The 25916-nt window shown below is 58.0% G+C and overlaps 10 protein-coding genes across 10 annotated transcripts; 8 read left to right on the plus strand and 2 right to left on the minus strand.

Moving 5' to 3' along the window:
- Positions 1–76: 76 nt before the first annotated feature.
- Positions 77–4191, plus strand: C8Q71DRAFT_772208 (uncharacterized protein). Its single transcript, XM_047924399.1, has 2 exons — positions 77–363; positions 418–4191. Exons 1-2 carry the CDS (start codon positions 114–116, stop codon positions 3714–3716), a joined length of 3549 nt encoding a protein of 1182 aa, XP_047776436.1. The 5' UTR covers positions 77–113; the 3' UTR covers positions 3717–4191.
- C8Q71DRAFT_171720 (velvet factor-domain-containing protein) lies at positions 3763–7126 on the minus strand. The gene is made up of 10 exons (XM_047916743.1): positions 6669–7126; positions 6554–6617; positions 5619–5695; positions 5323–5569; positions 4766–5265; positions 4388–4713; positions 4266–4305; positions 4073–4191; positions 3959–4011; positions 3763–3898 (listed from the first exon to the last, which is right to left on the minus strand). Exons 1-10 carry the CDS (start codon positions 6773–6775, stop codon positions 3809–3811), a joined length of 1623 nt encoding a protein of 540 aa, XP_047776437.1. The 5' UTR covers positions 6776–7126; the 3' UTR covers positions 3763–3808.
- Positions 7127–7254: 128 nt separating this feature from the next.
- Positions 7255–9391, plus strand: C8Q71DRAFT_772210 (ArfGap-domain-containing protein). Its single transcript, XM_047924400.1, has 5 exons — positions 7255–7440; positions 7496–7558; positions 7617–7674; positions 8006–8131; positions 8187–9391. Exons 1-5 carry the CDS (start codon positions 7328–7330, stop codon positions 9129–9131), a joined length of 1305 nt encoding a protein of 434 aa, XP_047776438.1. The 5' UTR covers positions 7255–7327; the 3' UTR covers positions 9132–9391.
- A 22-nt stretch (positions 9392–9413) lies between these two features.
- C8Q71DRAFT_772218 (uncharacterized protein) lies at positions 9414–11606 on the plus strand. The gene is made up of 7 exons (XM_047924401.1): positions 9414–10034; positions 10097–10159; positions 10208–10297; positions 10640–10679; positions 10738–10966; positions 11021–11174; positions 11228–11606. The coding sequence occupies exons 1-7, from the start codon at positions 9622–9624 to the stop codon at positions 11418–11420; spliced, it is 1182 nt and encodes a 393-aa protein (XP_047776439.1). The 5' UTR covers positions 9414–9621; the 3' UTR covers positions 11421–11606.
- An 887-nt stretch (positions 11607–12493) lies between these two features.
- Positions 12494–12910, plus strand: C8Q71DRAFT_712458 (uncharacterized protein; the record flags this gene model as incomplete). Its single annotated transcript, XM_047920858.1, has 3 exons — positions 12494–12576; positions 12628–12705; positions 12772–12910. The coding sequence occupies 3 exons, from the start codon at positions 12494–12496 to the stop codon at positions 12908–12910; spliced, it is 300 nt and encodes a 99-aa protein (XP_047776440.1).
- A 1710-nt stretch (positions 12911–14620) lies between these two features.
- On the plus strand, positions 14621–17089 carry C8Q71DRAFT_171900 (cysteine proteinase). The gene is made up of 6 exons (XM_047916744.1): positions 14621–14936; positions 14990–15239; positions 15298–15411; positions 15465–15567; positions 15620–15844; positions 15900–17089. Exons 1-6 carry the CDS (start codon positions 14736–14738, stop codon positions 17056–17058), a joined length of 2052 nt encoding a protein of 683 aa, XP_047776441.1. The 5' UTR covers positions 14621–14735; the 3' UTR covers positions 17059–17089.
- A 54-nt stretch (positions 17090–17143) lies between these two features.
- On the minus strand, positions 17144–19139 carry C8Q71DRAFT_171911 (phosphatase 2C-like domain-containing protein). Its single transcript, XM_047916745.1, has 5 exons — positions 19118–19139; positions 18251–19062; positions 18023–18200; positions 17835–17963; positions 17144–17785 (listed from the first exon to the last, which is right to left on the minus strand). The coding sequence occupies exons 2-5, from the start codon at positions 18981–18983 to the stop codon at positions 17230–17232; spliced, it is 1596 nt and encodes a 531-aa protein (XP_047776442.1). The 5' UTR covers positions 18984–19062; positions 19118–19139; the 3' UTR covers positions 17144–17229.
- A 326-nt stretch (positions 19140–19465) lies between these two features.
- Positions 19466–21294, plus strand: C8Q71DRAFT_849659 (uncharacterized protein). The gene is made up of 3 exons (XM_047926711.1): positions 19466–19992; positions 20043–20534; positions 20588–21294. The coding sequence occupies exons 1-3, from the start codon at positions 19845–19847 to the stop codon at positions 21052–21054; spliced, it is 1107 nt and encodes a 368-aa protein (XP_047776443.1). The 5' UTR covers positions 19466–19844; the 3' UTR covers positions 21055–21294.
- Positions 21295–22035: 741 nt separating this feature from the next.
- C8Q71DRAFT_725501 (uncharacterized protein) lies at positions 22036–23226 on the plus strand (the record flags this gene model as incomplete). Its single annotated transcript, XM_047921704.1, has 3 exons — positions 22036–22192; positions 22247–22741; positions 22802–23226. 3 exons carry the CDS (start codon positions 22036–22038, stop codon positions 23224–23226), a joined length of 1077 nt encoding a protein of 358 aa, XP_047776444.1.
- A 1054-nt stretch (positions 23227–24280) lies between these two features.
- C8Q71DRAFT_712116 (uncharacterized protein) lies at positions 24281–25669 on the plus strand (the record flags this gene model as incomplete). Its single annotated transcript, XM_047920836.1, has 1 exon — positions 24281–25669. The coding sequence occupies one exon, from the start codon at positions 24281–24283 to the stop codon at positions 25667–25669; it is 1389 nt and encodes a 462-aa protein (XP_047776445.1).
- Positions 25670–25916: the final 247 nt, after the last annotated feature.

Here is a 25916-nt window from a genome sequence, read left to right on the forward strand (position 1 = left end):
TCTTCCAAGTGCTCCGGTGAGAGGTCTGTCCATGGAGAGGATGCATGATGCTCGTGTTCTAACTGCCGGCCTCCTAGGTACTCGAACAAGACCTCAGTCAGGCGGGTTCTGTAATGCTGGAGCCGTTGGCCACCTCCGTCATCAACACCCTCCTGTCTGGACGACCTCTCACTGGACACCCTTCCGCTTCCCAATCTATGAGAATGGCAGTGAAGACAGTCGGCTCGACTCTTCCGCCGGATTTCTTCACACCTCGTCCGAGGCGCGTAAAGGGCAAGGAGAGGGCTGCACCCGGAGTTGACTTCCCGACGTGCGTGGACGTGACTGCATTGAATGCTGCGAATGCGCCACCGCCTTGTACAGGTGAGCTGTCTTGTCATTCCCTTATCTTCTTCTCTCATGATGGCCGGCGTATAGGGGTCAAGCGAACATCTTCCATTCGCAGCAATGCCAGTCGAATGCGAGCGCGCCGACTATCTATTAGGAAGCCTATGCATGCTCCGATTCGTGACCCCCTGCCTTCATTCAAGCCCTTCGCAAGACCGGTGGGCATAGTGCAGCAGCGTTACGCTTCGAGCCTCCCACAACCCATCGGAGCTTCCGGGTCGTCCACGCCAGTGCGGCATACGGATCGATGGTACCAGACAATACGGGACTACTCCGCAGGGCGCACATCTGACCTAGAGGAAGCCTGGCGTGCTTTCGAAGACCTCTGCCGAAGCGACGGCTGCGCATCTTTATCGCTGCTTGACTTGTTCCATTTTGGGTCTGCAATCGTCACCGCGGTCGGAAACCACGACCTCGATAGCATCTCCCCGGAGTGGTTGTCTCAGATGGGGGAAAGGTTAGCCGAGGTTGTGGAACGGTTGTCTCCACGAATGACAAAGGAGTCGTCGACCCTTGACAAGTTACGCATGTACTGTTTATCGGTCGCCAGCGCCGCTATGAAGGATTCGTTTGACGTCGCAAACGAGAGGCTGGACAAGTTGCTCGCGGCGCCGGTCGAGCCCACCCATTACAAACATGTCGCCCAGATGCTCGCGGTCCATTTCACTGCTCTCTATATTCACCATTCCGCTCTGTCCGCCTTCGAGATTTTGTTGCAACATTGGTCGGGGATCAACTCGTATCTCCCAGAATGGCTGCCCGTGGAGCTCCTTGAACGTGCACGGGGAGATTGGCGGAGACTTCGCGAACGGGTCGCCGACATCGTCTACCGCGAAGAGCAGCCAACGATGACATTCGTCAACTGGAAACCTCGAATGCAACAACACCAGTGGCAACAAGTGGGGGAGTATCTCGTAGACGTCTTCTCCGAGAAGAGCGAGGGCGGTGTCGCCTTCGATATCATGGAAACCATAAAGATGCAGAAGCTAGGCGTTCGAGTGCAGTTGCAGCTCAACGTCGTCAAGGCACTTGTCAGGGACGACCTATTCGAGCAGGCCAATGTCCTCTTCGCGTCTTTGGCGGAGCACATGGGCACGGACAGGGCCTTTGACACGTATCTGGAGGTCGGCTTATACCTCCATGCCCACCTGGGCGACGTCGAACGAGCACAGGAGTACTATGAACGTCTTATCCAGCGAGAACAGGTCAGCACAAGACACGTGGCACTTCTGCTACATGCGCACGCTGTCAATGGCAATGCGAATGGCGCCACGGAGCTCTTCTACCACTTCTTCCCCCCCGCATCGTCAAACTCACAAGTAGAACCGCCGAATATCTATCATTATACGTCTGTCGTTCTCGCCTTTGCGAGGAGGGCAGACCTCTCCGGCATGAACACCTGGCTTGCGAACATGGTCAAGGCAGGCATAGCACCGGACGCCCACGTATATGCTATCATTCTCAAATGTCTTGCGCAGCGAGGAGACCTCGAGCACGCAGCCGAGGTCTTAGCCCAGATGCGTGCATCGGGCGTTCCTCCGTCGCGGCACGCCTACACGATCATGTTCACACTCCTCGCGGATCGGAAGGACGCCCTGGCCGCCGAGGAGCTCTACAAACAAGCCATTCGCGAGCAGGTCGTCCCCGACCGGGTGATGATAAAAACCCTCATGCATGTTTACGTGCGGGCCAGTGACTGGCAGGGCGTCGTTCGTACCTTCGACTACCTCAAGTCCTCTAGCCACCTGGGTATACGACTGAACATCGGGGTATACAACACGCTTCTCCAGGCCTACGTCTCCATCGGGGCGCCTTTCCGCGTCGTTGCGAATCTCTTCCAGCGGATTGAAGAGACCGGTCTGCGGCCGAACGCGCATACGTTCGCCTTGCTCATCCAGTCTGCGTGCGACTCCGGCCTCATGTGGATCGCGAAAGACCTCTTCGCAGAAATGATGAGGCTCAGGAAGGACTGGCAGTTGCACGCCCGGACCAATGTCTACATACACACTATCATGATGGCTGGATGGCTTCGCGCCGGGAATACGATACGGGCGAAGCAGGTGTACGACCGCATGCGGAAGCGCGGCATTCAGCCCAGCGCGGCGACGTATGCGGTCATCGTGAAGGAGTACACCCGCGACAGGAGTGGCGCTGGCCTGCAGATTGCCCAGGAGTTCATTCGCACCCTTGTGACGGCGGATCCGGAGGCGCAAACGTGGATGAAGACCAGCCGCAGTCGGAGAGATGCGCTGAGCACTCTCTATGCGCCGCTATTGTCAGCGTATGCTCGTCGTGAGCGGCCAGAAGTTGTGGAAGAACTCGTCGCTCAGATGGAACAGGTGGGCGGTTCGCATTCGTTTAGGACCGACATTCAGATACTCGATGCATATCGCCGCGTGGGGAACAGTAACGCTGTCCGTGAACTGTGGACTCGCATGTACGAGGACGCCGTGAGACGGACCCAGCTCAATATCCTGATCACGGACTCCGTCAAGGACAGTCCACCCGACCTCCGAAGCCTTGGAACCACACTATGTGCCCCGCTCTCTATCTACATTGATGCCATGTCAGCCGCAGGCTTCCACGCCGAGGTCGCGCAGACTTGGGCGCAGCTCCAGAAGGCCAAGTTCGTCTTCGACGCGCACAATTGGAACCATCTCGCCGTGGCGCTCATCCGCGCTGGCGAACCCGAACGCGCGTTTCGGGTAGTCGAGAACATCATCATTCCAGTTCGACAACACTTGATTCGTTCGGTCACAGGAAAACGCGATCGCACTCCGACCTCTCCTATCCTTGAAAGGCCGGTCGATCAAGTCTTGGAAGAGGATAAGGAGTCGGGAGATGACATGGACCCCGCGGACAAAGGTCCGGATGGGGGGGTCCTCACCATCCCGTTCCAAAGGCCGTACACCTCAGAGCGCAGAGCGCGAGTAGCGATTGCAGCCACACGAAAGGGCGGTGATGACCTAGAGGTCGGCAAAGACAATGACTTCGCGCATGGCCTGCATATGCTCTACCAAAAAGCGTCGACGTGGCACGATTGGCAGCCTCACACGATTGTCTTCGCCATGCTCGCCGAGGTCTTGCGCCACCTGTCGCGCGGGAGACTAGTCCAACCTGTGCGCCCCGCGGACGCTGAGCGCGATCATGCCCCTACTGTGCAGGAACTCAGGCAGCGCAGAGCTCAAGCCTCGCAGATCCTTCAGCGCATCTACGAAACATGCCCTCAGGCGGTTGCTTTACTGGAGAAGACCACAACGCGGAAGGGCACAGCGAGGATGAAGAGGGCAGCAGGGCAGATCCGGCGTGATAGCACGGTGAATTACTAGTCGTGGCAATGCACTTCTGGCTACAGGCAGCGGCAGCGGCAAGGCTTGGTACGGGAAACTGTCCATATACTATAGCGGGGTATCAACAACGGTCAAGCATCGTCGGACTCCTCCCCGCCCGACCCCTCGGAGCCGCTGCGCGGTCGTTTACGACTCTGCTTCGTGGAGGTATTCCGATTACGCTGCACGCATCGACGTCAGCGTCGTACAGTGCGGATGAGGGTACTGTGCGGTCGACTCACGAGAGGTAACTTCTGGCCTTGGTTCCCGAGAGCTATCGAGAGGGCGGTAGTTTCTGTGGATCGCAAGCTCTAGGACGAGCCTTTCCAATGTAGTGTAGCGATAGGTGTACTCACCTGGCACGCCAGGGAAGCGTTTCGCGGAGTAGACAATGAACGGCTCGGTGAAGGTTTGAGCAAGAATCTTAGAGAATCCAGTGTTAATGAAGCGCGATCCAGGCTCAGGTGCTGGGGATCTGTCATCGGATGTGATGAAGGCGGTCAGCGGTATAGCTCGGCGGTCATCAGATCGAAGTCAGAGTTTGCTTACGCGCCGACATTCATAAGGCGTAGTCGGAGGCGGAAGGACCCTACAAAACAGGCATAGTGAAGGAGCGATGCACGATAAGCGGAACCAATACGTTTCAATGGGATTTGCACGACGTTACGGACCTTCTGTGCGGATAGACAAGTCTTGAAATAGAAAGAAGATGCCAGGCGTGCGATGTTCGTCCAATAGGCGGCAGGCGTTCGCGCATAAGGGTCCTACGAGCGTTCTCGTGTACGTATGTCGAGGCAAAGGGGGCATAGCGGATGGCGGTGTAGGATCTTGGGCGTACGGAGCTTCATGGTATTGGGATGACGGCTGATGCGCCTGTGATGGTGGTGGTGGCTGTTGATGCGGCTGAGAAGGGTACGGTGCCGCCGCATAGGCCGAGCCCTCGAGCGACGGCGCCGCCCCGGTCTGTCCGATCGGATTGTATGGTTCCTGTGGGTATCTACTATGCAAATGAGTTTCGGCAGGGGACGCGGGTGCAAAGCGGCACGTACGAGTTCTCGCGCACTTCCGAACTGGACGCTGAGGCATGCGAGGCCCGAAGGGACGATTCGATCGCACCGGGCGGACGAGCGACCCCATTGTTGTCAATCGGGGGATACGAAGCGTCCGGAGGCCATGTGCGGTATCCCATCCCACCTGCATCCTCCCTTCCTTGGTTCTCGAGATGCCATCCTTCTCCCGTTCCGGTCCCTGATGCATTGGCGGAGTTGTAACCTACTGTCGCCGTAGAACCGTTACTGGACGAGCCGTTTCTCCCGAGAGAGTGGATCGGAGGCAGGACAGGGGCCGGCGGGTACTGCGAAGCGCGTTCCATCGAAGTCGGAGGAGGGGGATACGCCCATGACTGAGGGGCATCGGACGGCGCTCCGTAGGTGTTCATCGACTGATAGCTTGAGGGTTCCGAAACTGGCGGCTGGTGGGCGGTGTAGGGAAACACCTGAGGGGGATAGCCTTGGGGAGCTCCAATGTATGGGGGCATTCCAGAAGAGGGCTGCTGCGACACACGTGGTTACTGACCACTCGCATCGTCTATATGCGACTGAGGTACCTGTATGTACTGCGGGCTGCCTTGAGTAGGAGTGGGCGCCGAGGCAACGGGTGCGGGCGAAGTAGGGCTTTTCCTACCGCTGTTCGACCGCTGCACCGTCGAGTTGGTGCCCCGCCGCTTGGGTTTGGGGGTATTCGTAGGCACGTACCGGTCAGCCGACGTAGGGTGCAAGACAAGGTTCATTTCCTGCTTCCCGTCTGCCGACCAGAGGTCTACAGTCACCAGGAAAAAGGACGTATCTGTGTCGCTAGCACCCAATCAGCCGATTAGGTGACTAACATTGTTCAGAGACTTACTCTACATCTACAGCACTTCCGTCCTCTCTCCGGACGATCATCTTGGCTACCGCTGCAGGAGCCAGAGGACGTCGGTCCTGTCAATGCATCCTCGAGTTAGTCAGACTTCGCTGCCGGATAATCTTGGACGATCAGACTATTGATTTATATGTCCGACACAGGCATAATCAGGGTGACAGGATCAAATATGGTTGCACAAGGTGAGTAGTTATAGGCACTTGCACGATGTGACCATCTCGGTTCACCATCTCACCACGGTACATTTCCTTGGCCAAAAGACAAGAAGGCCGTGCATAAGTGGACAGTGATCCGTGGGTGGATTCACGGGATAGATGCACCTGTATGCCCCTGGACGAAGTGCACATTCCCTGAGGTGATGAGCTGGCGGTGCCCACAACGCACCAGCGCCGGGAAGTGCTAGTTGATCAGAAAACGCGTGAACACCAGGGTCTAAGCGGACAGGATATTGACACCAATGTTTGGTTACAACCCGCGTAGACATCATACGCACATCACATCCCGGTAGACCACTCAGCGTGGGGTGCGATCACCCCGCCGCGTCCGTCGAACTGCAACCTGAAGAAAGCACCCTAGGCTCTGCAACACATATCGCCGGCGTGCCCGCACACCACGTCACCGATGTGTGGTTGCAGCTCTTGATGAAGAACAGCCGCCATATCATGGGTGACTGACGACATCTTCGACGTATCCCGCTGAACTCTGTCGCAGGACTCTACCCAGCAGTAGCTATGTAGAGCTGCTTCGTGTGATGGCAGCTGAACGCGTCTCATGCTCGTGCAGACGGCCTCACAGGGCCAGACGCGCTCCAGTACACGGCCGGCGCTTCGGCTTGTATAAAAGCACAGGCATGCACACAGTTGTACAGGGCGAGGCACCCCAGACGAGAGATTGTACGCATGGGCTAGAACGCTCACCTTGTCACCGAACCCACACATACGAGCTCTCAGAGGATTCTGCGCGACCTCTAACGAGTAATACCTGAGACGAGTCGTTGGATGTGAACGCACGGTCACGACATCAAACACGTACTTGGTTCCAACCCATGATCCCCATGGAGCTGGACACTCTTGCGCGTCCTCCTGACGATTAGGTTGCGCGTTGCTCGTGCTCGCACGCGCGTTGTTCTTCTGGCTCATGCCAGGATAGCTGGGTCGCGAGTACAGCTGGAGCTAGTCGGATGGCTGACTTGGGCACCTCGGAACGGGAAGCCCAGATGCGGTGTGGTCGCGTTAGTGTCGCCGAAGATCGTCTCGAAGTTCCGAGTGAGAAGTACGAGAGAGATGTGCGGCGTGGATGCAGGCGGATTGGAGAGACGATGGCCGTCGTCCGTAAGTGGGAAGCGTACGCGCTCGGTGACCAAGCGCGTCCGACCCTGCAGGATCACGCCCTCATTTGGGCCGTTCCGCTGCTGCTTATACTTTGAGGATTTTTTCGCTCAAGCGTAGGTGGCCGTTGCGAGCACTCAGGGTGTACGGCAGGCTGTGATCTCGAGGGAGACCCGAGTGTACGGTACGCCCTGTAGCGTCCTCGCACTGCCGAGCCCAGCGAGCGTGCGGAAATCTCGTCTATGATCGTGGGAACCTTCCCATTCCGCTCCTTCGGGTCTCGTCGACGACCCACGACATTGCCTCCTCACCGCATCCACCGCCCTTCTCTCCGCCTCGCCCACCAGCCACCCACTGCCCACCATGGACCAGGCAGTCGCAAAGCGCACGCTCCAGGAACTCATAAAGCGCGAAGAGCTCGACAACAAGAGGTGCATCGATTGCTCGAACCCGAATCCACAGTGGGCTTCTCTCAGGTCAGGCTACGTGTGCCTCAGATCTCGGGGCTGGTCATCGAATTCGCTGCATTAGCTTCGCCGTCTTCTTGTGCCTCCAATGTGCAGGTGTCCACAGGGGCTTCGGCGTTCATGTCAGGTGTGTGTACCTGCGCGTCCCCATTAAACCACCCACGCCTTATACCTGTCACACGTAGCTTCGTTCGTTCGGTCTCGATGGACACATGGCATGAGGAGCAGATAAAGCGAATGCAGGTACGTCGGTTCACTGAACATTACCACGATGTGAACTTCGCGCGCGCCATACCCGCGCTCGTCATGAGTCGTCGCCGCCCTCCAATTCGGGATGAGTAGCTCCTTGCACTAGGGAGCTCTGGTGGTCGATATCTACTCGTGCATAGAGAGGCAGTATCCCTGCAATCCGTCTCACGTGCGCACTGGGGCTACCAGGTGGTTACCTCCATTTAGAGCCATTGAATGTATAACGGCGAATCCTGTAGCTAACTTAGCTGCGATTGATTGCTGTTCATACCGGTCACTCATTGGGAAGCCGGATCACAACCCGACGCTGAATATCATTCTACAGCTCGGTGGGAATGCACCCTTCAGAGAGTTCATACAGACGTACCCGGCGGACACAGGCGGATATACGCAGGGCATGAACTCATACGACACCTATCACTCCTGGGCCGCTTCACAATACAGAGAGAAGGTACGAAGTGGTTTCCCCATTCTCCGGGGACGATCTTTACACAAGTGTTCACTAGCTGGATGCCGAGCTCGCCGGCAAACCTTGGGCACCGTCAGCACCTCCTGAGGGCTTTGGGTCCCCCAACAATACCACAAGCCCGGCGGGCCGTCCATCCTCGGCACAGGGCCTCCGAAAATCTCGCGCGTCTGCCCGTAATAGCACAGGTCGTTCAGCCTCCCCGGCCTCCTTCGGCAGTCGAAACTCGCCCGCCCCGAGTAGTCCAATGACGCCGTCCGCGTTTGACGACCAGAAGGCTAGGAACGAATCCTACTTCGCTGGTCTTGGCAACGCCAATGCTTCTCGTCCTGAGGACCTGCCTCCGTCTCAGGGTGGTCGGTATCAAGGCTTCGGGAGCACTCCGGCACCTGGGCCAGGCTCTCAACACCCTGCATACGGTCTCTCTTCACGTGCGGCGCCCTCGCTCTCCGAATTGCAGGAGAATCCCACTGCAGCCCTGAGCAAAGGGTGGTCTCTATTTTCCGCTGCTGTCGCAGGCGCAACGAAAGCCGTATCCGAGAACATCATCCAGCCAGGCATGGAGAGAGTCACGGATCCGAACTTCCAGCAGAGCGTCAAGGGTTACGTATCCGAAGCAAGCAAGCGCGCGGCTGACGCAGGACGCAGCGCGAACATGTGGGGGAGGAGCACCCTTGGCGTCGACGTGGCGGGGCAGGTTGGCGGAGTGGTGGGTACTGTGAAAGACACGGTGACGGGCGGTCCGGCTCGGAGAGGATACAGTTCCGTTGGCCCTGGTGGCTATGGCGATGGGGAGACGTCCGCACTCTACCAGGATTACGATGACGAAGAAGACTTCTTCAACAACTACAACAATAATCCGAACCGCGGCCATGGCAGCCTCGCATCGCAGGTCTCCCCGATATCTCCGGCTATGCACTCTCCAGCACCCGCAGCGAAGGCAGCCAAGAAGGATGACGATTGGGATGAGTGGAAGGATTTCTAATGTATCTGGCGAATAGTACTGGATACCTGGATATTATTTATCGTCTCGGGAATGGAAGTGGGTATATGAGGGATTTGCCCTGCAATGCTGTACGTTGCAGTCAATTTAGACAGCGGTATCTGAGTTATGCTGTGCCTGGGACTACAACGAGGTGCAACTTCTACGTCTTCCGCTGGGGTTCGAAGGCCGAGTACCGCTGAGGCTGTGCCACAGCACTGACCACCTACCTGCTGGCAGCGTCAAATCTAAGTGTATAAATGCGTGTACAGAGCACGTCGAATACGCACTCGCCTTCGACTGCATACTCCTAGACCCCTCGACGTACTGCGAGAGTCTCGCCAGCGAAGGAGATCGACTGGCAGCCGCCGTTGCAAGCAATCACTACACCTTCCTTTTCCAGTATCGCTCTCGGATCGAGATTCAGACGACGCGCATCCGGCGGCAGAGTCGCCACAGACCGTTACGGCAGCGTCTCTCTCGAACGACGCACATGGATCGTAATAACTTCAACGTACTCGAGTCGCTCCCGGTCGAATTGATTGCGGACATCCTGGGCGAGCTCGACCTATCATCACTCGTTACCACGACCTACGTCTCGAACCGCCTGCGGGCGATTTCCTCTGAGCCCTCCCTGAACCCGTGGCGCCGCCCCATCCGACGCACGCTCCACAATCCGGACCAGGAGTACGACCCTGCGCTCCGCCACCTGAGTGTGCGCTCGACGGTGCCGCGCAATAACTTTGTGGAGATCCTGAGCATTGCGCGGGCCAATTACCTGCTGCTTGAGGCGTCCCTGCCTCATTTGAAGGACATTGAATGGGAGGAATGCTTCAGGAGGAGGTTTTTGCCGTCGTGGGCGAAAATCAAGAAGGAAGGCGCGACGTGGAAAGAGGCATTCATGAAGTCAGTCTATTGAGGCGTCCTACTATCCCTGACCTTGCATATTGACTTACACCATGGGTTAGGGTTCTCTACCGCGTCTGGCACCGCACGAGTTCTGCATGCACCCATGATGAAGCTTGGACAGAGTACGTGTCCATGCCCCTGTACACGGTTGTGTCTGATGTCACCTCTAGCTACCTTGTGCTGAACAGAAATGGAACGGCCAATCAGCTTAATGGCACATCGCGAGGTTTCGACCCGCTAGCTATTTTCGAACAGATGAGGTGAGTACAAGAGTAGACCGCCCCGTCGAGAGTGTCAAGTGGTTGGGCTTGTGTATCACGCCATTGTGCTCGACGCTCTGGCTGCACGAAGCAGCATATGCGCGCATGTGGGCATACCGCTACCCATGCATGGTAGCCAAATTTGTAAGATGCCAGACGAGTGTGATCAATGAGCCATACGTGTCCGGGCGTTGACATACCCTTGTACCACTCAGTGCTGGACTATGTCGGGCCTTTCATGTGCACGTCCGAGCCTGAGGGCGAGCCGCCTATCATAGAATATGGGTTCTGGAGCGGTCATACAGTACATCCGGCGTCGATCGCATGCTGACGTCCATGCAGGATACAAAACGATCTGATGCAGTTCCAGCCCCGCATAAGGGTCAGTCGGAGCACTTCACAAGGTCCCCTTATATCTTACAGACATAGCACGATCACAGGTCGTCGTCGAATTCCCGGATGTCCGAATCTTGGCGATTGGCGTCCTGAACAAGCCGCGGACAGCATTCGGTGTCAACCATCTCGCCAAGGCGCTCCTCCACCCTCCAGGGATGGACGGAGACACCGCAGCGAAATTGACGAATCTCGACATATCGTCCTCCGACGAATCGGACGGTGAACACGACCACATCATCAATATACCACTCAGCACAGGGGCTAGCAGCGGAGGTTGGTCTGTTTTGTAACGCGCACAATAACGGGAATTTACGGCTGTGCCAGCAGCGCGGATAAACGAAACGTACCGCCGTCTAAGCCACCCGTTGCCCGCTCCAGCTTACGAGAACTACCCATTCTTCACCCCGAGTGGCGAAGATCTGCGGTGGCTCGCAGATGGGGACATAGAAGAAAGCGGGATGCAATGGATGTGGAGCATGATGTGAGTGGATGCATCCACGTCGTCCCGACGACATATCTCTTATATCCCTTTAGGCTCGTCGCTCAGCTGATCGGTCAGAATACGAAGCCACCGTTCGGCGCATCGCCGCTTCTAGACCTAGAACTAGTAGACGGGCTGAGCAGAAGTCACTATGCGTCCCTGACATTTGAAGACTTGAAGACGATCGCGCCCTGGATCGAACCTACAAAGTGGATAGAAGGGGCCGGGCTCGGACATGACGAGTAGGAAGCCGGGGGGACTGCGAAGGCAACTGCCTTGTATTTGGTTGACGACTTGTAAGCGGATCTTTGTACTCCTACGCCTCGGCTGCTGTATCTTCGACTAGAAATCTGTTCCGCGTGTATTGATGCATATATCAGTTCTACCTAGGCCTACTGAGATCGCCACTCACGCGGGAGCAGAGTCGGCGATACTAACACCGGCCTTCGCGGCCTTATTTTGTCAATGCGCATCAGTCCGATGGAACGCACCAGAGCGCACCGCGCACCCTCATGGATCTCGCGATTCCCTTGCCGTGTGGCACCTTCTGGCCGTGAGGCTACGTGCCTCTCAGCCCTCACGCAAACCTCGCTAGACCTCGCGCTGATGCGTTTCTCGAAAGCATCTCAGATCAAAATTGCCTTTTTGGGGAAAGCCGCTGTCTACTGGGATCTCGATGTTCGCCTTGTCTGCTAGGTCACCCGAAAGACATCGGCGTCCGAGACAATTGTCCTGAGCTCGCCCTTTGCGCCCCAGGTTTTTGAACCGCCCGCCCGCCGCTGGCAAAGACAATAATGGGTGCGCCTTGTTTCGTCTATCCACCGATCCCGGTACTCGACATCATGGGGCTTCATGGCCACTTAAAAACACGGCCACTCTTCCTGGTGAGGGTGCCCCTTCCACTCACGCTCGTTACACGTCACTTACGCCGCTCGTTTGAGGCCAAGAGCTTCCACGTTCTGACCACGCTTTGACGATCCCTTTGATTTGTCATTTCCTTATACAGGCCTGTGGCCTGTTGTTAGCGTTGATTCGCTTTGTCTACCGGATTAGGCTGTTGAACTCAATCTTTGCCACTCTTAACGACGCCGCCCACTTGTTCTCTCCCTTCACACCACTCATCCACGACCGTGCATAAAGCGTGCCTCCTTTAATCAACACCCTCAGCCATCACACCCTCCCATACATCCTCTGCCCTCATACGACGTTCCAGAAGATGCCCAGAGCACCCAGAGCAACTAGCGTGTGTACTCCTTCTTTGTCACGTCGCATTGGCCGTGAGGCTCACCGAGGTTGAACAGCCTGTGCAGGGTCCGCACATGTGTTCGGAGCCAGACTGCGGCAAGTCCTTCAAGAACAAGAGCGAACTCAAGCGCCACGAGACTATACATCTCAACGAGAAGTAAGCATATAGCCTCGTCAACATGCGCTCAACGTCTCACCGATGATGCAGACCGTTCGTGTGCGAATTCAAAGGTTGTGGCAAGAACTTTGCGCAGCGCACACAGCTCAACAACCACGAGAATACGCAGTGAGTACACTCGCAGCCTTTGGCGTCCCGCTCTTATTGTGGCGCGTACTCACCGAGACATACCAGCACCGGGAAGCGTCCTCACGATTGCAGATATTGTGGCAAAAATTTCAACGACACGGCATGCAAGAGTCGCCACGAGCGTGAGCAGCACTCTACCTTCGGCGGGTTCAGATGTCCCGCCCCCAGATGCGCAGTTGTGTGAGTCTTGTTATGGGTGGGCGTGTATATTTCCTCTAAATATCATATCCCGGACGACAGTATGAAACGCAAGGACGGCTTCCAGAACCACATGTCCAAACAGCACGGCGTGAGCAAGTCCACCGTAGATCCGTGGCACCACGCGGTCACGAAGTACGGCGGGGTGCTGGACCCGACGAAGGGTCTTCACGAGCAGCTGGAATGGGACAAGCCCTTGTTCTTCTCAGACGACGTGGACGAGGAGGCGGAAGCTGACTTTGTGCGGGCCAACAAGGGGAAGAAGGTGGCCGCTCCGGGGAAGGGGCGCAATGCCATCAAGCAGGACACCGAGGAGGATGAGGCCACGGTTCCCAAGACGCGCTCGAGGAAGAGACGACGCGCAGATGTCGAGGACAACGATGACGACGACGAGTACAAGCCAGCGACACGCGCGGCTAGACCTATCAAGCGGTCGCGCAAGAGCGCAGTGGCCTCTGAGCCTCCTGCTGTTGCTCCCGCTCCCGCTGCCCCTGCCGAGGATACCTTCTCCGGCCTCTACACCATCTCCCCATACGGTGCGTCGCGTAACGATGCGTGGGGGCCCGGACCGTCTGGCACGACCACTCCCGCTGTGCAGACCACCGAGACTCAACTCTCGTTTAATGCGTCCACATATGGTCCCGCTCCGGTGCTTGCGGAGCCGAGTACCCATCTCTCTCAGAATGCCCTCGGCCTTTCCCTGCCGTTCGATTCTTCTGACTACCTCGGCTTCTCCTCGACGCTTCCGACGCTATCCATCACCCCTTCCCCGGGGCTCGAGACGATGGATGACTTTAGTCTTCTCTTGGGCCAGGGACCTTCCTTTGACTTTAACGACTTTGATGCCTTCGCTCTTGGAACATCAGTTGATGGTAGGTTCTACAGTTGTAGTGTGCCCAGAACGGTTTTTGATCTGAACGGCGTAGGTTCTGTGGGCCTCGGCCACTCCGGGTCCTCCACGCCGTCTTGGACGGATCCATATACCCACATCAACGCGCCCACTGCAACAACGTTCCACGACGATAACTTGTATTACGATACGACACATCACGCTTCAGGGGGCGATCTCTTGTCCGTCTCGTCACCGCTTACACCGAGCTCTCAGGGATCCAGCCGGTCTCCCTCCCCTATTGGGCTCGTCCCAGCGAACAACGACTTCAGCGTCCCGTCCATCAGCAGCCTGGGGCGCGCACGCCAAAGTGCGCAGCTGATGCCACGAGTACGCCGTCAGGACATCTCGCACTTCAACGGCTATACCAGCTTGATGTAGAATAATGTATACCCCTGTCTAATATCTGACCTCCTCGGGTAGGTGTGTAGCGTTTAGTTTCCCATGATCCCCGGCTGTATCTCCTAGCATACAACTGTTTACTACGGGCCCTCGAACGAGTTGCTTTCCCCTGTATATCTCTACATTTTCGCCGTTCATGTAATACATAACATTGTGCTGGCTCGGTGTCTAACACATAACAGCACGTCTTTTGGCCTGCGCGGCATAATGTCCTGGTCTGCTCTACGAAAATCCCCTGAGTCTTGAGTCTTCAAAACATAACAGTATGTAGTAGACGGCCACGCGTTTATCCATAGTCGCATTCAACGCGCTTGTGGCGTCAGCGGACCGTGGCGTTGTTTAACGTCACGTGAGGAAAAGTTACATCGCCACCCAGGACTGAGAAGAGACCGCCCACCCCGAGCCTCCGAGGCGACTGCCATCTGCCGCCCCGTTCACACTGCGTCCCCATCTCCCTCGCACTCTCCCGCGTCCTCTCTGCGCTTTTGGCAAGAGACCAGCGGCAAAGGCAGCCTTGAAAATGCTGGCGACCGCTATTAGGCCCGCATCGGGTTTCTCAGAAGAGAATACGCAGTACCGTCCTGCGAAAGACCTCGAGGAATTCAAGAGCCTACTTCCTGCGCCCATCGAATTCGTTGAGGGCTCTTCGAAAGGAGCACTCCTCATGGACGAAGACAAATACCAGCCCATCAACGCGACCCCAACACCGTCAGAAGCCGAGGTACGCTCCATCCGTCCATAGGTACTGCGCCCTTGTCTCATTGTGGCGCGTAGCCCCGGGAGACGAAGAAGGCTACTTCATCTACCCATCCGAAGTCCTCCAGGTCACCTAAATCCCCTCAGACAACGTCAGGGAAGGCACTGTACAATGGTCCTCTCCACACGTCGTGGCCGGATGGCGCTAGCATTGGAACAGGCCTTCACAATACGGGGAATACATGTTTCCTCAATAGCGCTTTGCAGTGCCTACTGCACACAACACCCTTGCTGCATGTCTTGATCAGACATGGTGATTCAGACCCTTGTATGTTCATCCTCTCCTCTCCTCGCCTTGTGTGTGCTCAACGTATACATATTGATAGGTCGAGTACCCAAGGGCGCATTCTGCATGGCGTGTAACTTGCGGACCGTGATGTTCGAATCGCACCAGAAACAACGACCTTTTGCACCGTACCCCATCACGACTAAGCTACAAGGTTTGTCAACGCCACGGCCCCGCCCGCTTCACAGACGCTCATGTGCTTCCCAGTCATCGCGAAGCATATGAAGCGCGGACGGCAAGAGGACTCACATGAGTTCTTGCGATATGCTATCGACGCCCTTCAGAAATCCTGCCTTGCTGGCCATCCACCGTGAGTCTGTTCACGTCCTCATGATCGACGCGGCTGAAAATTTCATCTCCAGGAAAATGGACCCAAAACTCGCTGAGACTTCGTGGATCCACCAAATATTTGGTGGCCGATTGCGATCTAGGGTTACATGTCTCGTGTGTGGCCACGACAGCGATACATACGACAGTGTCCTGGATCTGAGCATCGACATCTATGGAGTGCAGACCTTGAAAGACGCTCTGCGGAAGTTCGTCGCAGTCGATCATCTGAAAGGGGCCGACAAGTACAAGTGCGAGAAGTAAGCAGCGATATTTCTTCGTGCGTGTGCTCAGGTGCTCATCTTGCCGAACTAGGTGCAAGAAGCCCGTTACCGCGGACAAGCAGTTCACGGTCCACGAAGCACCACTTGTGCTGACCGTTCACCTAAAGCGCTTCTCTCCGATGGGTCGTAAGATCGGACACTGCATCAAGTACGAAGAGCGTGTCTCATTGCAGCCTGTCATGAGCGAAGGGCAGCATGGACCGACCTACTCTCTGTACGGCGTCATATCCCACGCAGGCGGCGGGCCCAACTCGGGCCATTACTACGCGCATGTCAAGGGCGGCGATGGCCAGTGGTACGAGATGAACGACGACTCTGTCACCCGCACCCCTCCCCCGATGAGTCGGCAGAACGCATACATCCTCTTCTACATTCGCGACAAGGGTCAGGCACTTGAGGCCGCCGTCGGTACCCCCGCCCGAGCCTCCCAGCCCACCAAGACCGGGCTCGTTGCGAACATGAAGAAACGCAAGACACCGGACAGTGAGGGCGAGGACTCGGCTCGACCTGCGAAGTCGAAGGATCGCGCGCCGTTCATTGGTCCCCAGCTCCCCTCGTCACCTGTTACGCCCGGCAAGTCCGATCCGCAGGCGCAGATGCTGCAGAAGAAGATTGGGCAGGTGACCAAGCAGGCCGTGACGAACGGGCTGGCTGACCTCGCGCAGTACAGCGATGGTAGCGACGACATCGGGGAGAAGGTCGAGGAGAAGGAGGATGAGAAGGGCGTGAATGGCAAGGGGAAGGAGAAGGCAGCCTCTGTTGATGCCAGCGCTGAAGTGAAGTCAGACTTGACGACATCTGCGCTGCTCCCGTCCCCGACGATCTCAACACCCGCGTCCAAGACCGCCTCGTCATCGGGCCTGACGTCCATCCCTGCCAGCAGCTTTTACGGCAATCCGGTCAAGAAGGGGAAGGGGAAGGACGGTGGCAGCGCGAAGAAGCGGAAGTCGCCCGACAGCGACGACGAGGACAGCGACGCCGAGCAGTCGCTGAAAGACTGGGCTCGCACGCCCATCCCGTCAACGCCGTCCCGGAAAGCGAACACGCCGTCGAAGCGCGGCGATCGCTTTAGTGGTAATGGGAGCTGGAACCCGTACAGCAGGCTGAAGGGCAGCGATACGCTAGGCAACCGCCGCGACTCTGCACCTGTACAGCATCGGTACGGGAAGAAGAAAAGAATGATCATGTAAGATACCCCTCCGCATAACACATCGTCATTCACATCGCACTACATCCGTATGCACTCATCGATCATAGATCATCCCTCGTAGCATCCCGCATCCCGTCCTCATTGCTCCTGTTATTACATCGTTCATGTATATACACGCTGTACATACTGTACAAGACGCTCAGAGCAATCATCAGAGTTTCGCTCGGATCTGTTCTGGGGTGGCCCCGGGACCATCCTCCCACCACACCACCGTGACCGTGATATCGTCGCGGTAACTGCGCGACAGCGGCGCAGGGATACTGAGGAGCCTCCTGAGCCTGTTCTCGTCCGCGCCGCCGAGCGCGTTCCTGATCAGGTGCGTGCAGACGTTGTCGTCGACGAACGCCCACGCGCCCTCCGTCGAGCGCCCGGGCTCGAACGACTTGCCGTTCACTGTTGGTGCGCCGGCGGTCGTGCGCACCATCGCGGGCAGCTGGGCCTTGGGCACGCTGCCCCGGAGACCGGCTAGGTGCCCCCCGACGAGCCCGACGACCTCCTCGGAGGAGAGCTCGTCCCAGAGCCCGTCCGTCGCGAGGACGAGGAAGCGGAGCGTGGACTTGGGCTTGGACGCGGGGTTGGCGTAGGGCGGGAGCGCGAGCTTGTGGTGCGTGACCTCGGGCCGGGCAGTTACGTAGGGAGGTGTCTTGAGCGCGGAGGGGACGGCGCGCAGTGCTTGGCTGTTGCCCTCCATGAAGGCCTTGTGTAGGCTGCGGGGAGTCAGTGAAGGAGTTTGTGAGGTGGCGAGGGGCGACTTACGCTTGCTGAATGTCGCGCGACCATTTGTAGCGTGCGTCTCCGAACGCTCGTGTTGGCTCGAGGCCGCCGAGGACGCGTCCGCGCATGATCACCGTGTTGGCTTCGTCTGCGGGGTGTTCCGACTGCATCCTACGCGTCGTTGTGCACTGTTCGTTAGTGTCCCGGGAGTGGCTTCGTGTTCTACGTACCGTTTCAGCTCGCTGGGATTCCTCCCCGTCTGGTCCTCGCTCAGGACCTCGACGCGCCACGAGCCCTTGCCGTCGTCAGTCTCCTCGTACACGCCGGCGACGGCACGGCTGTCGCCTGTGCAGGCTACATAGAGGTTCTGATGTGCCGTGTCGAACAGCGCCATGATTGCACAGCTCCCTAAGACTGCAGTCAGTGTCGTGTGACATCCCGCAAGCTATCAGACTGACCGGATAGTGCGGGCTGCATCGTGGCTAGGGCCATCGGGTGCTGGCTTAAATCAGGTATCTGCTGGCTCGCTATTGCCAGCTTGTCGATGTTCTCTGTCAGTACGCGCAGAGGCGCGTTAGTGATCTCCCAGTCGAGGTTCACGAAGGTCGACTGGATGGCGTGCGCCACCTTCTGCGGGTCCGAGTCTGCTGGTGCTGAGAGTCCCGGAGATGTAGGATATATCATGGTTTTGAGGCTTTCCAGTGTGCTTGACTTCTTGGGTGAGCCCGGTGCCTTAGTCAATTCTTGGAGTTGCAGGCCTACTGCGGGCAGGAGGATCTTAGAGAGGAGTTGCGAGGTATGATAGCTGCGGTGGCCGTCCATGACCGCAAAGAGCAATAGATCCCCGGGAGCCGCAGGGTCCGTTGGGTCTCGTTGTACAAAGACACTAGAGTACGTATCCTCGATGGGGTTGTTTGAGGAGAGCTGAGCAGTGGCTTGCTTCCACACGATGCCTGGTCTGACGGTCGTCTTCGACGTCGCGTGCTCCGTGAGCCGCTTGTTGACTTGATCGCTAGGTACCATCGGATATGTCTGTTTCTGGAGTGCGGGCTTTCCGTCGGCGCCGCGCACGCGGACGTTGAGGTCGAAGGTCTCAGACCTGGGCTGGGAGTAGTACCGATAGTAGAGGTAGGTGGGTCCGCCAACTAGCGCCGTCGTACCGATGATTGGCTTCCACGCACGCCGAAGCATTATATTGTGTGCGTGTACGAGAGTTGTCGCGGTCTGCGAGTGTATTATGGTGAAGCCACTCGTGGCTCCGAGCCGGGCACTGTTAGTGGGATGATGAGCAAATCTCACAAGATGCGATATATGCTGGCACGTACGGCTAGTTATTCGCTGGACGGGATACAAGGCACCGACACCTATGACGGTTGCGCACACGACGTGAATGTACGGGGTCGGAGGAAGTGCAGGCACATTCCCCGAGGCTTGTACGCGTTCTACAAGATGCGAAGATCTGTTCAACGACACTTCAAGCGGATCTACGTGCCGTCAGGATGTCACGCACCTTTACGTTGTTGGAAGTGGCAGACGAGTACGCGCTGCTTACAGCTGCTTACACGGTTCGAACGCGGCAGCGTGACGCGTAGTCGGTGGCGGCAATTGGCGATCGCCGAATGCGGCAACCCTGTGGGATCGCGAACATGGGCGCGCGTCCCTACCGCCGCATCATGATCCCCTCCGTTGCCGGTCTACTTCCCCTGGCCCCGGTGTCTACACTCTACATGCCGCTGGCTTGTCAAGTTGACACCCGTGCGTAGTGCTGAGTATGACCTCCCCCAGCCCAACAAAAAACGAATTGTCTCAGTCATGATGTCGTGCGCTATACACGTTGCTTGACTGTCGAACCGTACGTGAGCCTCGGGTTGCCTGATGTGAAACATCGCCTTGGTCTCGTCGTTGGCTTCATCTCAGATAGCGCCGTAAGCTGTGATGTTGTGACCGACATTACTGCATTTGCTCTAGTCATGGCCTCGTGCCTGGCGCGCCGATATTGTTGACCACCAGCCCCTCTTTCAGCTGTGACGCTCCTTTCCGCTGGGCCCGAGGATGTCTTCGAACAGCACGGTCGTCGTGTATGCAAATGACCCGTCCTTGAACTACAGCCGATCAGCTTGGACAACGGTCTCATATCCGAGCTCGAATGTTACATTGGCCGTCGCGAAAGGAGCCGCGTCGGGCACGCTCAAATTCAATGGTGAGCGTTCCGATATTGTCTGTACGAACGAGAGCTAACGGATGTTGTAGGTACCCAGATAGCAGTCTACGGGGTGCTCGAGACCGGGCAGCCGGTCACGTCTACCTACTCAATCGACGGCTCGTCAGCAGAGTCCTATACGGGCCCATCGGACCTGACGAGCCAACAGTTTGAGGTTGTTCTCTTCCTCTCTCCGGAACTCAGTTCCGACCAGCACGAGCTCTCGATAAACGTTGTCAACGCTACCTCCAACGCACCCTACATCCTCGAGTTCATACTCTACATCCCGACCTCAACAGACGTGTCTGGTGCGACATACTCGTCGACCTCCCTACATGGCTCAACGGCAACGATCGTGGTCTCCAACGCCACTGCCAGCAGCGCTGCGCCGGTGGGGGCCATCGTAGGCGGGGTAGTAGGTGGGGTCGCGGGACTGATGATCCTGGGTTTGGCGACCTACTTCTTCCTGAGGCAGAAGCTAGCGCGGAAGGGGCGACCGTATTTCTACGAGGAAGTCGGGGCCGGGGAGATGCTCCAGGATGGTGCGTTCGTCTCAAAATCCCCTGCAGGAGGCCGTTGACTTCACAATATGCAGATATCAAGCCCACAGATCTCCCTATGGCCGCGGTCACAGTGACGCCGTATCCGACCGACGCAGCGTCCTCCTCAGCGCCTTCGCGATACTCTGACCATCCCGCGCCCAGCGCCTCCGAGTCTGAGTCCGCAGCGTATCCTGCGGCCCCGCCTGGACTGGGCGCGCCCGCGGGCGGTAGTGTGCACTCACAACTCGACGCACCGCGATCGCCACAGTCGACCAGCTACGCGTCGCACACGAGTGGCCAACGGCCAACGCTCACTCTCGTCGGCGGCTCCGATCGCGAGGATGACTACGCATCGCCGGATCAACCACGGGGCAAGGCTGCTGAGGCAGGCTTACTCTCCATTGGGAAGGAAACGACATACTACCAGGACTCGGGGCTGCGATTCAACGCACGTGGAGACGGCCCGTCCACTGTAGAGGAGGTACCCACAGATGTCCCTCCATCTTACTCCGAACACTGATGACACGGCTTGAACATATTCGTTGCTTTCGACATACCTATTCACTATTGCTCATCGGGGACTTTGCTACGCACATACTCACCACGCTATTTGCTTTACGGTCTTGCTTGTTGTATTTGGTGGGATGGTCTCGCATACATGGACTTGCCTTCTCGTAGCCCATCACGACAATTCGAAGTCGGAAGCAGGAAACCCGGCCTCGTCGCATGTTTTCGTTTCTAGATCCTCGTTGAGTCGTTCATTCTGAATGGTCGCCACGTAGAATCTCCCGCGGCGCCCGGTCCAAGCCCGGCCTTGGTACCAAGTATTAGAGCAGCGTCTACGTCACCTCGCATCCGGACCTTACCAACTTTCGGTATGCGAGCTCGGGGAGGATCACGACGCCCGTCGATCACCGGTGAGCATTTAGTCAACAACGCTCGCCGCTCGTGTTGATTCTGGGGTTCGTCGCCCACTTTGATTGCCGTAGTGAACATACGGCTACAGATTGAAGCTAAGCGTTGAAGGTAGGTATGGGTACGTAGAATAATAGGCAAGGTGATTCACTCCTCGGACGACATTGCAGTTGCGGAAGGCGGTACAGAACATAAGGTGGTTCCGTGCACTCGAACGGTGAAGTTGTGTCTCCGGTTCCTTACACTGGTACTTATACTAGCAGTAGTAGTGTCTGGCTCTGGGTAAGAACGCCCCACAACATCAGGGGCAAGTGAAACATACGCTCTGCTTCCCGCCTCGTCCCTTTGATTCGCCCGAATCAGCGCCCATTGTGCCAATGGTAGCATGTTCATGCTGTGTCGCGCACGGGCGGGGTGACTCCCGTCCGACGTCGGCAGACCATTCGGGTTCAGATAAACCGACAAAGGGTGGAACAGCCCATATTTCTCCCTTCCCCTCGTTCCCTTCGTGTCCCGGGCCCTTTCTTGTGCCCCCTTAGGCTTGCGCTTAACGTTCCCCAGTCTCTGTCCGCCCGAGTCGCTCATTATGTCGTCCATGGATAACGTCGTCGCGGTGTATCCTACGAGTTCCGCTCTGAAGCTGCAGGGCAACTGGACAGACCTCACCATCCAGGGCAAGTCAGGCTCGTCTTCCACTATAGCAGTCGGTGTGGCCGGGGCGTACGGGTCTTTGTCGTTCACGGGTGAGCAGCGCGTCCTCCATGTCCACGCGCGTATTGACGTTCCATCCCGGATAGGTAACCAGATCGCCGTCTACGGCCTGCTCGAGGCCGGGCAGCCCGTGGAGTCGACGTACTCGATCGACGGCGCGTCGCCAAACACGTACGTCGGGCCGTCGAACGTGACGGAGACGCAGTCCGAGGTCGAGTTCTTCATCTCGCCGATGCTCAGCGCAGGCCAGCATCAGCTCGTGTTCAACGTCACGAACGCCACGGCCGATAACCTATTTGTTCTCGAGTTCGTCCTTTACCAGGGGACGGGGTCCACGACGTCGGGCGTCGCCGGTGAGTCGGCGACCGCGACGTCCCTTGCGACGGATGTGGGCGCGGCGAGCACGCCGTCGGCTGTCGGTGCGTCGAGTGGGAGCAGCACGAATGTGGGAGCGATCGTGGGCGGTGTTGTGGGAGGGGTGGCGGGCCTGGCGATCATTGGCATCCTCGGTTTCTTCTGGTTGAGGGGACGCAATAAGAGGCCGTACTTCTATGCTGAGGCAGGAGAGCTGCTGCGTGACGGTGAGTCTTACGGTGCATACGACACGTGCAGAATGGGATGCTGACGCTGCACCTCTGCAGAAGTGAAGCCGACACCCTTCACCCAGGGCAGCGGTATTGAGCCCGACGTGTCCTACAAGAGGACGCCAGAAATGTCCAGCTACCGTGGACCACCACCCACGCAGTACACAGCCGTGAACGCACAAAACCAGCCTGCACAAGCAAGCGAGGCGGGCGACAGCAGCGCCTACTCGTCTGCTGCAGGTAGCTCTAGGCCGACACTCACCGTTATTGGTGGTCCCGCGGTCACGTCCTCGCCCAACCAGACGCGCAGCAAGGCAGCGGAGGCGGGATTACTTTCTGTGGCACAACCACAGCACGCGATGTACCACGCCGATTCGGGGATGCGATTCGACGCCTCAGGACAGCCCCAGGCCTCCGGGTCAGGCGGCGCGCACGAAGCGCGCACGCCTACAGACGTCCCCCCGTCGTACTCGGAAAGTTGAAGGGATGGCCCGATGTCTGCATTATCTATGTTTGCTTTCTTCTTGCTTTCTTCATCGGTCTGCGTGTTGCGTCGTCCTCGCCGGGTGCCTCCTTGTTCATGGGCTTGGAGTCGAGCGTAGGCTCGAGTGGCACAGGACAACAGTACAGCGACCTCGTTTTGTATCCATTCAGGTACCCTATCACTTGTAGTCAATCGAGCTGTTCGAGGACGTACTAGGGGGTGCATCGTCAGATGGCTGAGAGTCATTATCTCCTGTAGCTGCCATCTTACCGAGTTGCATTGCGCAGTGGGCGCTCTCCCGCCGAGCGCATCGCACGTTGTCCACGAACGGTAGCAGCGCTGCCCGTACTGCCGCTCGAACACCTCGATATGGTGCCACACATGAGTGTTCGGCGCACTTTGACCGCGGGCCGGAGTAAGTTGTAACGGCGCGCGGTGCAATTCGGGAGTCTCAATGCAGAGAGTTCTGGGAGAGTGCCTCCGGGGCGGTGATGACGTGTCAGAGGGCGGACATGAAGGGGATCTATTGTTCGCCGCTTCCTGACGCTGGATTGTGTACAGCACCTCTCAGGCGCGGCGGCGCTTCGTCGGTGCTCGCGCCCACGGTGAGTCACCTTGCATGAAAGGACCTGCTATGTAACGCCTTCAGCAGCAGAAAATTCGAGAGAAAATGTGAGCATGGCAGACAGCAGCGGCGGCGTCGCAGTGGACGGTGGTGAGGGTCGAAGAGGGAGTGGGATTTACGTATGGGACGGTTCGCGGGAGGAGTCGAGCGTCGGGCTGGAGTCGGTGATTGCCATTCTTGGCGGAGGGCGCTGATTGGCGCAGGCTTGCGCCAATTGTTGGCCCGATTTGGAGCGTGGGTCGGGCGTGCCAGTGGCTGCAGCCACTCAACAGCCTTGCGGCGCTCCTGTATAAAGCGCGACCTCCTCCGCTTCTTCTCCCTCACGGATGTTCAACCGCAACCATCACCAGTGCCACTGCTGAACACATCCGGTCCCGAGTGTAACTCCTGCAACGCGTTCAAATCCAACCGTGACCAAGCCCCAATCATGCAACCATTGCAACGTTTCACGCGTTGGCTTGCTGCAAGCCTGAGCCCCTCCCCCCTGCCAGAATCATCGGAGGGGATCGAGGGAAAGCTGTCAGAGGATTCGCAGAGAAATGAGGAGACGCCTGCATCTACCGTGAGTGGAACGCCACATATCTCATCAGAAGTCGTGTGTCCTCAAGGCTGTTGCAAGTCCACAAGCGCCGCAGAGCGGCCACAGAACACGCACACAAAACGTGCAAAAGTCTGGTCCGATGAGCAAGTACAGCAGAACGCTGCTGTCCTTGCTGAGATGGGGATAAAGACGCGAGACTTCGCGTACGAGAGCAAGCTCCCGCCGATACGATCTGTGCCGTATGTGCCAGTTCAGGTTGTACGGCCACGCGCAAGTCCGCTGAAGCGGAAGCGCGAAGTGGACGAGGGTCCTTGGGAGGAGTACGAGGGCAAGACGTACTACTTTGACACGGAGAATGGGGGGACCACGGTTGGCTTGCGCCCCAGGAAGAAACCAAAGCTGGTGGAACGCACGCCCACGGAACCAGCGGACGTCGAGGAGCCTCCTCTCGCCGGCCCTTCTTCAAGGCCAGTACGAACGTACGGCGTCGCCGACCTCTCGCCCTTCCTTGGTCGTCGTCGACCACAATTCCCGAACTCCGCGCAACCGTCGACGCCTCCCCGCCGCTTGCCCCCGCCGACGAGCGCTCCGCACGCCGGGCCCTCGCAGACAGCGGGAGACGCGTCCCCCTCTCAGGGGGAGTCCCAGGGCACGTCCCAGGACACGGACGCATGGATCCCCACGCCGCTCGTAACGCCGCAGGGGTCTCTGCACCACGGGGTTGAGGTCGAGGACAGCAGCGCCCTCCCAGCGTCGCAGCTCGACACCCCGTCCCGCCTCCCCGTCCCCGAGGCAATGTCACTGTCGCAGCTCGGGTTCTCGCCCGACAGGTCGCCAGGGAGCGACGCGACGTACCGCGGCTCGTCGCCGTCCCCCATCCGCGCGTTGACGTACTCGCCGACATCGGGGACGCCCAGCGGCTCCTCCCAGCCTCCCCCCTCGCCGTCCCCCGCTCGGCGGCGCCGCGCGCCCGCCGCGGCCACTGCGCGCGGGTCGACGCGCAAGACCCGCCAGCGAGACGTCCCCGAGCCGGCCCCTGCCACACGCTCGCCGCGGTACAACCTCCGCGAGAGGACCGCACCCGTGCGCGGGATGGCCAACGCCAAGGCTCGCGTCGCGCGTGCGATGTCCTCGCACCAGGAGCCCGTCGGCAAGGGCGCGTCGTCACCGACGAAGGGCAAGGCGTCGCTCTCCTCCCCGTCCAAGCGAGCGCCGAAAGTCTCCCCGCCAAAAAGGACGACGAGGAAGACGGCGAAGCAGACGGTGCTCGCGTAGGCCGTCCCACCCTCGGCCGGCCGCGCGAGAAATTGAAGAATGAAGTGACGAAGAAAGCGAAACGAAGAAGTACATAGAATGTGATATAGCGCGGTGTCTCGAAAGTGCAGAAGAATTCACGAATAACTTGTGGGTGGTTCGGTCTTTTCTTGCGGTGTTGGCGTGTGTTCTGAAGTGTCGTCGCAGTATTCATCATCCCTATTGCGCTTGAATTATTACTCCACAATCTCCATTCCTATTCTCGGTC

The sequence above is a fragment of the Rhodofomes roseus genome, assembly GCF_022264815.1.
Source record: "Rhodofomes roseus strain CIRM-BRFM 1785 chromosome Unknown C8Q71scaffold_17, whole genome shotgun sequence".
Lineage (NCBI taxonomy): Eukaryota > Fungi > Basidiomycota > Agaricomycetes > Polyporales > Fomitopsidaceae > Rhodofomes > Rhodofomes roseus.

Excerpts from the sequence above, each read along its gene's own strand:
- C8Q71DRAFT_772208 (XM_047924399.1), top strand. The coding sequence starts at position 114 with ATGCTGGAGCCGTTGGCCACCTCCGTCATCAACACCCTCCTGTCTGGA. Across the intron at positions 364-417 it reads TGCGCCACCGCCTTGTACAG|GGGTCAAGCGAACATCTTCC; the intron begins GTGAGCTGTCTT and ends GCCGGCGTATAG.
- C8Q71DRAFT_171720 (XM_047916743.1), bottom strand. The coding sequence starts at position 6,775 with ATGAGCCAGAAGAACAACGCGCGTGCGAGCACGAGCAACGCGCAACCT. Across the intron at positions 4,192-4,265 it reads CGCCTTATGAATGTCGGCGC|ATCCCCAGCACCTGAGCCTG; the intron begins GTAAGCAAACTC and ends ATCCGATGACAG. Across the intron at positions 4,012-4,072 it reads ACGCTTCCCTGGCGTGCCAG|AAACTACCGCCCTCTCGATA; the intron begins GTGAGTACACCT and ends TGCGATCCACAG.
- C8Q71DRAFT_772210 (XM_047924400.1), top strand. The coding sequence starts at position 7,328 with ATGGACCAGGCAGTCGCAAAGCGCACGCTCCAGGAACTCATAAAGCGC. Across the intron at positions 7,441-7,495 it reads CCACAGTGGGCTTCTCTCAG|CTTCGCCGTCTTCTTGTGCC; the intron begins GTCAGGCTACGT and ends TCGCTGCATTAG. Across the intron at positions 7,559-7,616 it reads GGCTTCGGCGTTCATGTCAG|CTTCGTTCGTTCGGTCTCGA; the intron begins GTGTGTGTACCT and ends TGTCACACGTAG.
- C8Q71DRAFT_772218 (XM_047924401.1), top strand. The coding sequence starts at position 9,622 with ATGGATCGTAATAACTTCAACGTACTCGAGTCGCTCCCGGTCGAATTG. Across the intron at positions 10,160-10,207 it reads CATGATGAAGCTTGGACAGA|CTACCTTGTGCTGAACAGAA; the intron begins GTACGTGTCCAT and ends TGTCACCTCTAG. Across the intron at positions 10,680-10,737 it reads AGTTCCAGCCCCGCATAAGG|GTCGTCGTCGAATTCCCGGA; the intron begins GTCAGTCGGAGC and ends GCACGATCACAG.
- C8Q71DRAFT_171900 (XM_047916744.1), top strand. The coding sequence starts at position 14,736 with ATGCTGGCGACCGCTATTAGGCCCGCATCGGGTTTCTCAGAAGAGAAT. Across the intron at positions 15,412-15,464 it reads CATCACGACTAAGCTACAAG|TCATCGCGAAGCATATGAAG; the intron begins GTTTGTCAACGC and ends TGTGCTTCCCAG. Across the intron at positions 15,568-15,619 it reads TGCCTTGCTGGCCATCCACC|GAAAATGGACCCAAAACTCG; the intron begins GTGAGTCTGTTC and ends TTTCATCTCCAG.
- C8Q71DRAFT_171911 (XM_047916745.1), bottom strand. The coding sequence starts at position 18,983 with ATGCTTCGGCGTGCGTGGAAGCCAATCATCGGTACGACGGCGCTAGTT. Across the intron at positions 17,964-18,022 it reads AATCCCAGCGAGCTGAAACG|GATGCAGTCGGAACACCCCG; the intron begins GTACGTAGAACA and ends AACGACGCGTAG. Across the intron at positions 17,786-17,834 it reads TCGCGCGACATTCAGCAAGC|CCTACACAAGGCCTTCATGG; the intron begins GTAAGTCGCCCC and ends GACTCCCCGCAG.
- C8Q71DRAFT_849659 (XM_047926711.1), top strand. The coding sequence starts at position 19,845 with ATGTCTTCGAACAGCACGGTCGTCGTGTATGCAAATGACCCGTCCTTG. Across the intron at positions 19,993-20,042 it reads GGGCACGCTCAAATTCAATG|GTACCCAGATAGCAGTCTAC; the intron begins GTGAGCGTTCCG and ends CGGATGTTGTAG. Across the intron at positions 20,535-20,587 it reads CGGGGAGATGCTCCAGGATG|ATATCAAGCCCACAGATCTC; the intron begins GTGCGTTCGTCT and ends CACAATATGCAG.